Here is a 13,216-nt window from a genome sequence, read left to right as displayed (position 1 = left end):
GAGGCTTACAGACAATCTAGCCCAATTTCCCATTCCGGGCAAAAACCACTCTGTGACAGCAGCCTGAGAGATGATCACCTGGCTTCTTTAGAAACACTTTGAACAATACAGAGCTAAGTAGCTACTGAATGAACAATCTCTTTTCATTCTATGTCTTCAACCTACTGTCTGTCCACTAAAAAGTACAAGTCCCACCTTTGAGAAGTCTAAACATGTAAAGGCAAAATCCAAAAATAAAACTATTTCCATTGGCACTACTAGCACTGCACGTTTTTCATCAAGGGGCACACATATGCCTGACCAGATTTCTCAAGCCATCTGGCTGACCCAGGGCTGTGCCACAGGCAGCTATAAATCAACTCACACTTGTTCCTAAGCACCTGCTGCAAGCAAGACCCTATTACTAAAATGCAGATCCAGATACGCATCAGGATCTGGGCTCTCTTCCCCAAGGCAAAAATGCAGCAGCCAAAGGAAGTGATGTCTATGCTTCTGGACAAACTGATGAAAATAACCAGCCCTTTGTCACCCTCACCTAGCTTGATCAGCTGACTTTCTGAGGTCTCCCTAAGTTCTAATACTATCGAAGGAGCCCATATTTTACCCCCCAGACCCTATCCCCCACTGTGTGCTTGGTAGTAAATTACAGACTTCAAAGAAAAAGGTTGACCAGAAAGTGACTCCATTATTCAGAGGCATGCTGGTTTCCTTTGTATAGTCTGTCATTGGCAAGGCACAAGGCAGTCAGCATGTAGAGTATCTGTGTGTCTGTATGTCTATATATATCACACACACACACACACACACACACACACATTCACAAACACAGATTCCACCATTCTCAGTGAAAAGGATTCATCACCAGGGTCCTCTCCCCTTTGGTCAGAGTTATACTTCCCCATTCCATTCCTCAGCTAACATATTTACTTCCTTCTCCTCCCCTCTTCTCCCTTCCCCAGCCCTACCCTAAAAAATATTTACTCTATTGCACAGACATCTGGAACTCTGAGCAGTTTACAAACAACCTCACCCTTCATATCTGAGGACAAAGTGTGAGAAATAACTTGGGGGGAAAAGTCATTTGGCAGAAAATACAACCTGACTCTGTCAAACTGTAACTTGGCTAATTATAAGCTCATCCCACAGGCAGTTTTCTTCAGAAGCCTTTGGGTCTAAGTGGTACAGACCCAAATCAGACTCTGTCTGGATCCCAGATACAAAAAGGACCAAACACCAATAGCTCCAAATTTCAAATCCCCCAGCCAGTCAAACCAGAGGTTTCCTGGGCCCAGAATTATCAGCTCACTCAGGGTCAGGAAACAAATCTCATGGTTTCAATCACAACAAATTAACCCCAAGGCAAAGGGGGTGGGAGTAGAGGCAAAAAGAGCTAATGATTGCACAGGGATGACGCACAATTCAGGGAGGATAATAGAGACCAGAGTTCAGCTCTGCACTTCCAAAAAGAAGCAAGGCAGGAATAAAGCAAAGAAAACTTGGAGAGCCCTGGCCGGTTTGGCACAGTGGATAGAGCGTACACCCATGGACTTAAATGTCTCGGGTTCGATTCTGGTCAAGAGCACGTACCTCAGTTGCAGGCTCTATCCCTGGCCCCGACTAGGGCCGTGCGGGAGGCAAACAATAGATGTGTCTCTCTCACATCAATGTTCCTCTCTCTGTCTCTATTCCTCCTTTCCACTCTCTAAAAATCAATGGAAAAAAATATCCTTGGGTGAGGATTAACAACAAAAAAAAAGAAAGAAAACTTGAAGAGATGGGTCAGGAGGGGCGGGGGGGGATTATTTTGACGTTATGCATATGGCTGCCTGACTGCACATACTCACTTGTACCTCACACAAGTACACATACACACACACACACACACACACACACACACTCCGCCATGAGACTCAGACTGGAAAGCAGCTAAGAAGCCATGACCAAACTGCCTGACTCTGCCAAATACTTCACAAAGTCCAAAGCAATAGCAGCAAAAGTGCCTTTGACAAAGAGCTCTTCTGACCTTACTTTCCTAGCCCTGTTATAAACTGGGTCCCCTTCCTCCCCCTGCTGTTATTCAAGCCAGCTGCAACCATCAAGAAGTTTAGCAAAGCAGCTCAAAAAAATCACTCTTGATGCACTGGAAAAGCCTGAAGCTCTTAGAGAAGAAAGACAAAAATGAGCCCCAAGAGACCAGAGCTCATTTTAATTACCCACAAAGGCTGGCCAAAGAGCCCTCTCTTCCCTGCCATGGCTATGCTGCAGCTTGAAAACTCCAGTTCCAGGTCACTCATGTACATGAACTACATGTACATGAGTGCAGGCTCAAGTTAGGTGTGGCTCACAGTCTACACACACTTCTTGGCTCCTCAAGGCCCTCCTCATAATAACCCCAGACCAATTAGCATTGCTCCCATCCCCAGAGTGCATAGCATTCTCAGAACAACCAGCAGTGATGTCACAGCATCCTAGAATCCAACTAGCCACCTCCCTAGCAGGTGCCCTACACAGAACAGTGGCTCTAGGATTGGCTATTATATCACAGAAAAAAAATAACTCCAAGGCTGGTATCAAGCACACACAAAATAGAGGGTTATGTTGCATGATTTTAAGTGAATAAAAGAACAACTCACAGTTAATAAGCACATATGTGCCACACACACAGCTAGTCTGTAGCATAGATGAGGCTGGAACCAATCTGCAGGTTCCCAATTCAGTTACCTTTTCAATTTAATAGCTAGCTGAGAGCTAATCCCTAAAGTACATAGGACCCAGAATAACAGAATAGGTGACTACGGTGGGGTGGAGTTATGACCACAAGGGGTGCCCCTGGGCTTGGGAGGAGTGGGGAAGAGGCAGCCTGTCGCTAAAAACCTAAGGAGACCACTGAAAAGGGGAGGTAAGTAATAAAAACAAGTTATTTTATTTCCCAAGGGTGTCAGGAGTAGCCCCAAGTCAGTGCTATAATATTGGTATCAAAGGTCTTGGTCTTTTTACGCAACACATACTCTGCTATAAGCATAAAGCAATGAATTCAGTTGACATAATCTATAGACACTGCTCAAGAGGACAGTGACAACCATCCAAGGACCACCCACAAACTTCCCAGAAAGAAGGTTCTTCCCCTAGATTCAAAGTAATCATTGTCAGGTGACTCTACTCAATGGAAACTTACTCGAAGGCAAAGAAGAGTGTACATGTCCCCAGGATGAGGAAAAGGGTCAAGTAGAAGATGCCCTTTTGCCGGGCCATCATGACACGGCCATCGCAGCAGAAGGTGTTCCTGCCTGGGAGTTTCTCCCACTTCCGTGTCACCTTCTTTCTCACCACCATCACAGACATGATTGGAATTCCTGGTCCAGATGCTTTTTGTGATTACAAGATGGAAAAAACAGAAGCTGAGCTCAACTTTAAAATCACGTTGCCTGCTATTGCTGCCGCTGGGTCAAACATCATCAAAAGTCCAACTTCTAACCCTAAGAAAAAAGACCAAAAAAAAAAAAATGAGGCAGGAACATGAAAATGCAGTTCAATCCTCCTTCCCCAGAAGCAGAAGGCAAGCCTGAAAGGGTGGGGGTGAGGAAGTGGGAAAAGTTTATTTCCAATCTATGTTTGTCCTCTAAATGGAGAAAAGTTTACAGGTTCTCCAGACAAAAAGAAGAAGAGGGCTAGTATATCTTCTTAAAGAAACCCCATGGTTCCAAATATAATACTGGTGGTTTGTTCATCATAGAACCTTGGAGCTAGAAAGGTTTTTATAGGTGATAGCCCCAATTAATTGGTTGAAAATGAGTAAAGTGAAAACCACATAGAGAAAATAACTTATCCAGGGTCACACAACTGCAAAGCTAAGTAAAAATACTTGTCTGCAGACTTTTAATCCAGGGCACTTTCCACTACACCACATTGTTCTATAATCATCATTAAAAGGACTAAAAATAATAGTTCATGTCCTTAAGGAGCCATTCCCTCCCCTCCTCCACTTCTTCACCTTCTTTCTTCAATTAGCCACTCAAATATGAATCACACCAGGGAACAAGTCATCCTCTGGCAGAGCTAGGAGGTTCTGGACACTCTGGACACACATCCAGGTACTTACTCAAAACAGATTTCCCCTAATCAAACCCTTGGTAACTTCCTGAGTTCGGGAAATGAACCAATGTTGGGGGGTCAAGCCTAACATTTGTGGGAATCTTAATGAAACCACATCACAGATCTATAGGTGGAAGGCTGACTAAAACAGGAGAGGTCTTGAAAGGGTTGGAGGGGGAGGAAGAAGGCAGCAATTAAAAACAGTCACAAAGGTGTTTTCTGGGATATTTCATAAGTACCATCTCTACTTAGCATCCTGAATCCCCAAGCCCAACCTTTCTTAGCCACTGCCACCCTTCTTATCCTCTCAGGTGCGGTGCTGTGGCCTCTACTTACTGACACCACATGCCCCACGCTGGCACGACTGAGGCGGAAGCCTGCAGCCTGACTGACTGATGAGAAACAGCCAACTTGAAATCATCCCCCAGCTGGAGAGGGCAAGGGTCCAAACAGAGACTAGGCGAGATGCCTGGCAATCAGAAGGTAGAGGGCTTGGGAAAGGGGAGGGAGCACTAAGGTGCAGAAACACTTCCTTTGTGTAAAACTAACCTGGAAAACAATCTTCTCCCAATAACCCGGCCCAGCAGGAGAAGAGACCAGGAAAGGGAGCCAGGCCAGGGAGAACAAAGATCAAAATCCGTCCAGAACCAGCGACCGCCCACCCGCCCGGGGCCAAGGCCCGAGTCCGGGACAGGCAGCGGGCGCGGCCTCGGGAGGCCCGCCCTGCCTCCGCCACGCAGCGGACCACCGCCCCTGGCAGCTCAGGACGCGCGCCACCTCCACACGCTAGTACACACTCACACACGCTCCGCCACGTGCAGTCACCTCGGCTGGAGGCTCCACCGCTGGCACCCTGAGCCGGGCAATGCCCAGGTCCGCGCGTCCCGACGCAGCGGAGGGGTTGGCAGCCCACCATGCGGCCAAGCCCAGGAGACCCCAACCCCCACCCCTTGTTACCTGAACCTGGGAGCCCAAACTCGGCCCGAGACTGAGGGCAGGAAGTGGACTGTCCCAGGGGACCGCGTCGGCCTCCCGAGATGGCAGCGACTTCTCCTCCCAAGCCCGGAGGCTGCCTCCTCCAGACAAGGAGCCCCTATGATGGGGGCCCTAAAACAGCTGTGGCAGCCGCCTACTGCTGGCCGAATGGAACGCTCCTCACGTCACCAGGTCGCTCCAGTAGTTGCTCGCCCTCCATTGGCTGATAGGCTTCAGTGTCTCCGCCCCTACCACCGCTGCCCCGAAGTACTATTGGCTACTCCGAACGCCACTCAACAGTGCCTCCGCCCCACTTCCCCACCCATCTCCTGGCTTCGTGCCCACCAGCCAAGCGCTGCAAGCTTCCTTTTGGGGTCCAATCGCCTGTACGTCAAGTGTCGCCTTCGATTAATATAGTTACACAGAGACGGAGGTGAAGGATAGTTGGGATAGGACAAGGGAGGACTGGGGACCAGCCTCCCCCACACACACCGTGAGACGCTGAAGCAGCACTGGCTCTCAGATCCGGGTGCTCAACCCAAACTGGGCCTCTGCTGTCCTACTTGCACGAAAGCAACCGCGACTGGCATTTTACTCTTGCGGTATAAAGCAAACAAATATAAAAAGGAACTTGAAAGAGATAACTGTCCTCAAGAACATAGAATAATTTTTGCAGTACCTACTACAAATAATTGACAGTACGGAAGTTAGAGAAAATCTACTGACAAGAGCATAGGTAGGTAATGAAGTAAAGATTGTCAAAAAGGTTGGAAATTACTACTCGCTTTGGAGAGTTCATGATAATTGGAGAGGGGGAAGCCAGGATCCAAGGCAGAATCCCCACCCATCAAACACATTCATTCTTTTCTTCTGCCCCTTCCTCTGCAGTTATTGCCACAATGAGTCACTGCTACTGATCCCAGTGAATCACATCCTTTAGAAGTTCAAGATTGGAGTGGGGGAAACAGTCCAGAATCATAGCATTGATATTATATGAGGGACTTTAAGAAGCACTGGTCTGTTTCCACTAGTATGGCTCTGGGCTCCCAAATATAAGGAGAAATATGAGAAAGGGCTGAAGGTGGCCTCTCCTTACCTGAGCTTGAATAAAGTTTCTCTAGAGTGAGGGTGTTTGTAATTAATACGGAAGACACTGCCAAAGGTCTTCCCAAAGCAGTTTTTTGTGTTAGTTGAAGAACCATGTCAAGAACTATTTCTCCTTTACACTATTTGTGTCCCACATGATATGTAGCAAAAAGCTACCTAATGATAATTACATTTACCACTTTCATACACCCTTCCAAGAAACATTTAAAAGGATTAAAAAATCACTAGGTAATTTTTTATGACAGAAATGTGTTATAATTAATTTGTAGGAGAAAGTATGTTTTTATAAAGCTTCTATTGTTCCTTAGCACTCATGCTGGTTAGAATCATATATATATATGTATATATGAGAGGGAGAGAGAGATAGAAGCATCAATGATGAAAGAGTCAAGCCTGCAACCCAGGCATGTGCCCCGACCGGAAATTGAACCATAACCTCCTGGTTCCTAGGTCAACGCTCAACTACTGAGCCACACCAGCTGGGCCATCAGTTTCTTTCTGATAAACCATGTGATGGATGCCATTGTCTCCAATTCTCCCCCCCTTTGAATCCTGGAAGGTGCTGATATTGTACACACTTGGTATGGAAGGGAGAGGAACTCCCACAGCCCTGGATTCCTGAGCCTGTGTACTCCAGACGCCCATGGTCAGCCCAGCTGCCATCCTCCTGACTGTGGAGCAGTCAAAAATAAACCCAGACATACTTTGTCCATATCTCAGGTGCAGGTGAAGCCTAGGGGATCTTGGAATCGATGTGTCATGGCAACACATTCCTGAGCTCTGTCCCTCCCTGTTCTGGGTCACATTCCCTCTGGGATTAAGTGGCTGTGTAGGTCAGGCTTGTTTTAATACAATCTGTTATTTGTGTTCACCACTAAAAGAAAAATAAGGAAAATTTCTATGGACAAGCATTCCATAAGACTTCCTTCTATGTAATTTATATAATCCCGAAAGTATTAATACACATACAACTAAATTGTGACTATAAATTGAGTTTCTTTTCTGTTTTCTCCTCTCTTTTCAATAAAACTCCAGACTTTATGCATCCAAATTAGGGTTGGCTTCTTTCAAAGGGAGGCACAGTCTCAGTGAGCATTAGAAACACCCCTGGAATAAAGGTACAAGCTTCCACAGTGTGATGGCATACATTCTGGTGAGCTTGTTTAAAAATGCTCGATGCCCAGTTGGCATGGGTCAATTTCTAGTCAGGGCACATGCTCAGGTTGTGGGGTCAGTGGTCCCTGGTATGGGGCATGCAGGAGCCAGCCAATCAATGATTCTCTCATCATTGATGTTTCTATCTCTCCTTCTACTTTCCTCTACCACGGCATAAGAACAAAGATAATAAAAGTCAAGAAGATAATAAAAAAGACATAAGAACAAAAGGATACAAATAAAAATGGTTATCTATGGGGAGGGGAACTAAATAATGGGCAATAAAAAGGATGGTGATGCAGTGTAAGTGAGCTAAATCCCCATCTATTTGAGCGGGAAGTCACTAGATAATGTCTAGAGCTGGTAAACCGAGGAAGTGAAGTATAGGCATATCATTTAGAGAAAGTGGAGTATTACAACACTCCCTGTACTGGTCTCCCTGCTCCCACTTTTGCCCCATTTGTTCTATTAACACGACAGTTAGAAAGATTATTTTATTTTATTTTTTAAAATATATATTTATTAATTTGTTACAGAGAGGAAGGGAGAGGGATAGAGAGTTAGAAACATCGATGAGAGAGAAACATCGATCAGCTGCCTCCTGTACACCCCCTACTGGGGATGTGCCCACAACCAAGGTACATGCCCTTGACCGGAATCGAACCTGGGACCCTTTAGTCCGCAGGCTGACGCTCTATCCACTGAGCCAAACTGGTTAGGACGAAAGATTATTTTAAATGTTAACTCACACCTTGCCACCCATGACTTGTCCAATGGCTTCCCATCTGTGAAATAATATATCTCTGCCCACAGTTCCTGGAGCAGAGTTTCTAAAACCCTTGTAAATTTCTAAATGATAAGAACAATAGGAGCATCTTTTTTTCTAATACTTTTTCTTTGACCCCAGTTCCTGACACAGGGTTCCTGAAACCCTTGTAAGTTCCCTGGGTGATAAGAGCATCTTTTATTTATTTTTTAAATATATTTTTATTGATTTCAGAGAGGAAGGGAGGGAGGGAGAGAGAGAGAGAGAGAGAGAAACATCAATGATGAGAGAGAGTCACTGATCGGCTGCCTTCTGCATGCCCCCCATTGGGGATGGAGCCTGCAACCTGGGCATGTGTCCTGAGTGGGAATCAAACCGTGACCTCCTGGTCCATAGGTTAATGCTCAACCACTGAGCCATACCGGTTGGGTGAAGCATCTTTTATTCTAATGAGGCGACTCTGGGTGGCTCCTGGATGAGGGCTGTTCACCTGAAAAACCAAGTCATGGAATTAGAAGCTGAAATTTCCACCACCACCCCCATTCTCTTGAAAAGGGAGGACTGTAAATAGAATTAATAATTGATCATGCCTAGGTGATGAAGCTTCCATAAAAATCCCAAAAGTATGGTGTTCAAGGAGCTTTTAGATTGCAGAACACACCCATGTACCTGGTGGGTGACACATCCCAACACCACAGGGACAGAAGCTTCAGATCTCACCCTATGTATCTGTATCCCTTCATCTGGCTGTTCATCTGTATCCTTTATCATAATGTTTAATAAACTGGTAAACCTAAGTAAGTAAATGTTTCTCTGAGTTTTTTGTTTGTTTGTTTGACTGATTCTTTTTTTAAAGCAAGTGTGGTTTTTTAAAAATATTTTTTTATTTATTTCAGAGAGGAAGGGAGATAGAGTGAGAGATAGAACCAGCAGTGATGAGAATCATTGAAAGGCTGCCCCCTGCATGCCCCCTACTGGAGATCAAGCCTGGAACCAGGGCATGTGCCCTTGACTGGTATCAAACCCGGGACCCCTCTGTCCATGGGCCGACACTCTATCCACTGAGCCAAACCGGAAAGGCTCCCTGAGTTCTGTGAGCCGCTCTATAAACTTAATCGAAGCCAAGGAGGGGGTCATGGGAAGCTCAGATTTATAACCGATCAGTCAGAAGCACAAATGACAACCTGGATTTTCCATTGGCATCTAAAGTGGGGTAAGAGCAGACTGGCGAGATGAGCTCTTAATCTGTTGGGACTGATGCTATCTCCAGGCTGATAGTGTCAGAATTGAGTGAAAGTGTAGGACACTCAGTTGGTGTCACAGAAAACTGCTCATTGTAGAGAAAATTCCTCACACATTTAGTATCAAAAATGTTGTGAGTGTGGTAGTAGTGGGAGAGGAAAAGAGAAACACAACAGGGAAGAATGAGCTTTTTCTAACACACCATCTCACTCAGAACAAAAGCCAAAGTCATTACAATGACTTACTAGACCTGATACAATCATCCACCCCACTACCCCCTCATTCCATATTCTAATAGCCAATTACCCCCTCACCGCTGCTACCCCATCCTCACGCTCACTCTGCATGAGCCACAGGGGTCTCCTTGCTGTTCCTGGAACAAACTGGACATGTTCTCCAGCAAGCCCTTTGTACCAGCTATTCTTTCGGCCTGGAATGATCTCTCTCCCCCTAGATATCTGCACTGCTTGCTAACACCTCGTTCAGTTCCTTATTCAAAGGTCCTCTTCTCAGAGAAGTTTGCCCTGGCTACACTATTTGAAATTGCAGCCCCCCCAACCAGAACTTCCTTTCTCCTTTCTCAACTTTATTTTTCTCCATAACGCTTACCGTCTTTTAACATACTATATATTTTAATTATTTGTTAAAAATATATTTTTATTGATTTCAGAGAGGAAGGGAAAGAGAGATAGAAACATCAGTGATGAGAGAGAATCATTGACCAGCTGCCTCCTGCACACCCCACACTGGGGATTGAGCTCACAACCCAGGCAGGTGCCCTGATCAGGAATCGAACCATGACCTCCAGGTTCTCATAGGTCGACGCTCAACCACTGAGCCATGCCGGCTGGGCTAGTTACCATGTTTATTATTGCTCTCCCCACTAGAATGTAAAGTCAATAACAGAGGGGATTTTCATGTTTTGTTCACTGCTGTATCCCCAGTGACTGACAACAGTATGTGTTCATTTGGGGATGAATTGCCTTTCCCAAAAAATTCATATGTTGAAGTCCCAACTGCCAGTACCTCAGAATGTAACCAAATTTGGAGATAAGGCCTTTAAAGGAGGTGATTAAGTTAAAATTAGGCCTTTGGGATGGGGCCCCAATCCAGTATGACTTGTGTCCTAAGAAGATGAAGACATGTTAGGGGTGTTCATGCACAGTGGGACAATCACGTGGAGAGACAACAAGAGGGTGGCCATCTGCAAACCAAGGAAGAGAGGCCTGCAATGCCTTTTCTGCACCTTCGAGCCAGGGTTTCTCCCTTCTATCATTTATACAGCACCTCTCTGATTAAATCTCCAACTCCTTGGAAAAGAGAGAACAATTTCTCACTGATTCCATCTAACATAGAAACAGAACCTCCTCCTTGCTTTACAACCTACCAAAAGCACCTACTTTTTTACATACATGACTAAGTATATTTTTATACATTTGTATTGATTTTAGAGAGGCAGGGAGAGGGAGAGATAGAAACATCAATGATGAGAGAGTATCGTTGATGGGCTGTCTCATGCATACCCCCTACTGGGGGTCAATTCCTCAACCTGGGCATGTGCACTGACCAGAAATTGAACGCATGACCTCCTGATTCCTGGGTTGATGCCAACCACTGAGCCACAGCAGCAGGGCACAACTAAGTAAATATTTAATGATTGCATCTGTTAGGTGTTTCGGTTGTTGTGTATGCATGATAAATATGTCTATGTTAGTGTTATGTCCAGTTAGAAGTGTTTTGGACAAGTATCTGGTGATCAATTTGGAGAATATGGTTTCCAAGGAGGGGTGTGAGAAGGAGCAAGGGTTGTCACTGTTCCATGTTACTGCTCAGAGCACTAGTTTTGCCTCACAGAACAATATTTTGATGCTGCCAGATACTGAGAGCCTGCTAGGGAGGGGGAGAAGATCCTATTCCAGAATCAATGCACTGTGGAATATATCTATAAGGAAACATAAGAGACTGATAATAGTGCTTGCCTTCAGGGGTGGTAAGTGGAGAACTTGGAGCTAAGGGAGTGGGAGAGACCTAATTTTTTAGTGTATACCCTTTTATATCTGGAATTTTGCTCCATATGAATATATTAGCTACACAAAAAATATTAAGTTTTATATCAGTACAAAACTACTGTATTTACATCTCAAGCCAAACTTCTACTCAGCTACAAATGAACGTAAAATTATCATGTTTCATATATTCAAAACTCAGTTATTCTGGCAATCTGTTAGCCTCTGAATCCCACACAGAAAAAAAAAACCCTAAAAAGAAATTAATGTATGCATTGGTATGTTCCTGTTGATATGATTTTCTTTAAATTGTATGGAAATAAGCAGAAGGAAACTGATCTAACTACAGTATCCATATACCTCAACGCACAACAATTTTAAGGGTAATTAGAGGTCTGAAATATGCAGTGACAAAATTTTAGCTACATTTTAATATGATATATAATTGATTAACCAGGAGGTTTAAGCTTTCTTTGTTATAGATGACAAAAGAAGACCATTCTACCGAGGAATAAATAGTTCCCTGCCTTGTTTGAATTTGTATGTAATAATAATGGAGACTAAATCTCTTGGGATAAAAGAATGCTTTATTGAGAACTCCATTTCCACAAAATTTCCCTATTACCCCAGTGACTGTAATACTGAATATCACAAATAAAAAACAAAACAAAACATGGAAATGTCCCTTGTCCAAACTGAGCCTCTAGTATGAAGATATACTCCTTTTTAAAAAAAATATTTTTTATTGATTTCAGAGAGGAAGGGAGAGGGAGAGAGAGAAGCATCGATGATGAGAAAGAATTATTGATCAGCTGCCTCCTGCACGCCCCCTACTGGGGATGGAGGCCATGACCCGGGCATGTGCCCTTGACCAGAATCAAACCCAGGACCCTTCAGTTCATTGGCAGATGCTCTATCCACTGAACCAAACCAGCTAGGGTGAAGATATACTCCTTTTTTATCTGACCTCTAAGGCCTTTCTAAACTTGATCATGTCTACCAGACCTAGCCATCCAAGGTAGATGGTCAACATTCTAATGCACCTTCCCCTGGCAACTCCAGGGAATTGACTTTCATTCCCACTGATGAGCCTCACTCTGCTGGCACCTCCCATCACATCTTGCTTCTAATCTCTGAATTCATTTGCACAGAAGGTAAACTGAAGACTAATTTTCAAAAGGTGATTTATGTTTTTTTAAAAGTGTTTCTTAACCCCTTTTCTAAATGAGAAATGAATCAGACTAAGCTGAATCAGCTAAACGAGGCTATCTACCAACCTAGAGCTAATCGGTATACCTCTGTTCCTCTTGTGTTTCTGTTTTGGATTAAATAATATCCCATTGGCTATTATATTTTTGTAGAAATTTAAACACTTATTCTAAAATAAAAATTCATCTTCCCATCCCCACCCCCGCCCCCGAAATCTGTTCCTATCTGATAACAGCTTAATTGGTTATGCATATACACTGATATATTCATCTACTCTAGCTGCCATAACAAAATACCATAGACTGAGTGGCTTAAACAACAAAAAATGTGTTTTCTCACAGTTCTTGAAGCTAGAAGTCCCAGTTCAAGGTGTTGGCCTGCCCCGACCTGCAGGGCATGCATCGTGGGTACACCGCGCCAAATCCTGCAAAGGAATGAGAGGATAGGAGACGCGAAGAAGTGGAGGCAAGACAAAGTTCTGATCAAGCCTCAATTTTATTTTTACAGCGGGTAGTATTTATGTTGTTCTAGAGGAAAGGGGTGGGCAGGGGGTCCATGGGCGGTAGCCTATCACCAGGGATGTAGCAGCTCTGGAATGTCGCAGCTATGTGCTTATCAGGCGGAGATGTAGCAGCTGGTGTGCTTAGGGTGAGGGTAGGTTATC

The 13,216-nt window shown here is 44.5% G+C and overlaps 1 protein-coding gene across 3 annotated transcripts in view; it reads right to left on the bottom strand.

Moving 5' to 3' along the window:
- Positions 1-5,242, bottom strand: part of ZDHHC9 (zinc finger DHHC-type containing 9) — a 32,322-nt gene extending 27,080 nt beyond the window's left edge. Inside the window, exons 1-2 of one of the 3 annotated variants that reach the window (XM_023758083.1) lie at positions 5,050-5,242; positions 3,176-3,476 (exon numbers count right to left, since the gene is read on the bottom strand). In XM_023758083.1, the coding sequence (XP_023613851.1) occupies positions 3,176-3,342 (167 nt within the window). In that variant the 5' untranslated portion in view covers positions 3,343-3,476; positions 5,050-5,242. Of the gene's footprint in view, positions 1-3,175; positions 3,477-4,641; positions 4,831-5,049 lie in introns of those variants that run through there. The other 2 variants (XM_006082122.3, XM_023758074.1) reach the window with 2 other exon arrangements.
- Positions 5,243-13,216: the final 7,974 nt, after the last annotated feature.

Source organism: Myotis lucifugus, unplaced genomic scaffold (assembly GCF_000147115.1).
Source record: "Myotis lucifugus unplaced genomic scaffold, Myoluc2.0 scaffold_2, whole genome shotgun sequence".
In the NCBI taxonomy this organism is placed as follows: Eukaryota; Metazoa; Chordata; class Mammalia; order Chiroptera; family Vespertilionidae; genus Myotis; species Myotis lucifugus.
The sequence above is the reverse complement of the archived record's forward strand: the minus strand, read 5'-3'. Positions and strand labels throughout refer to the sequence as shown.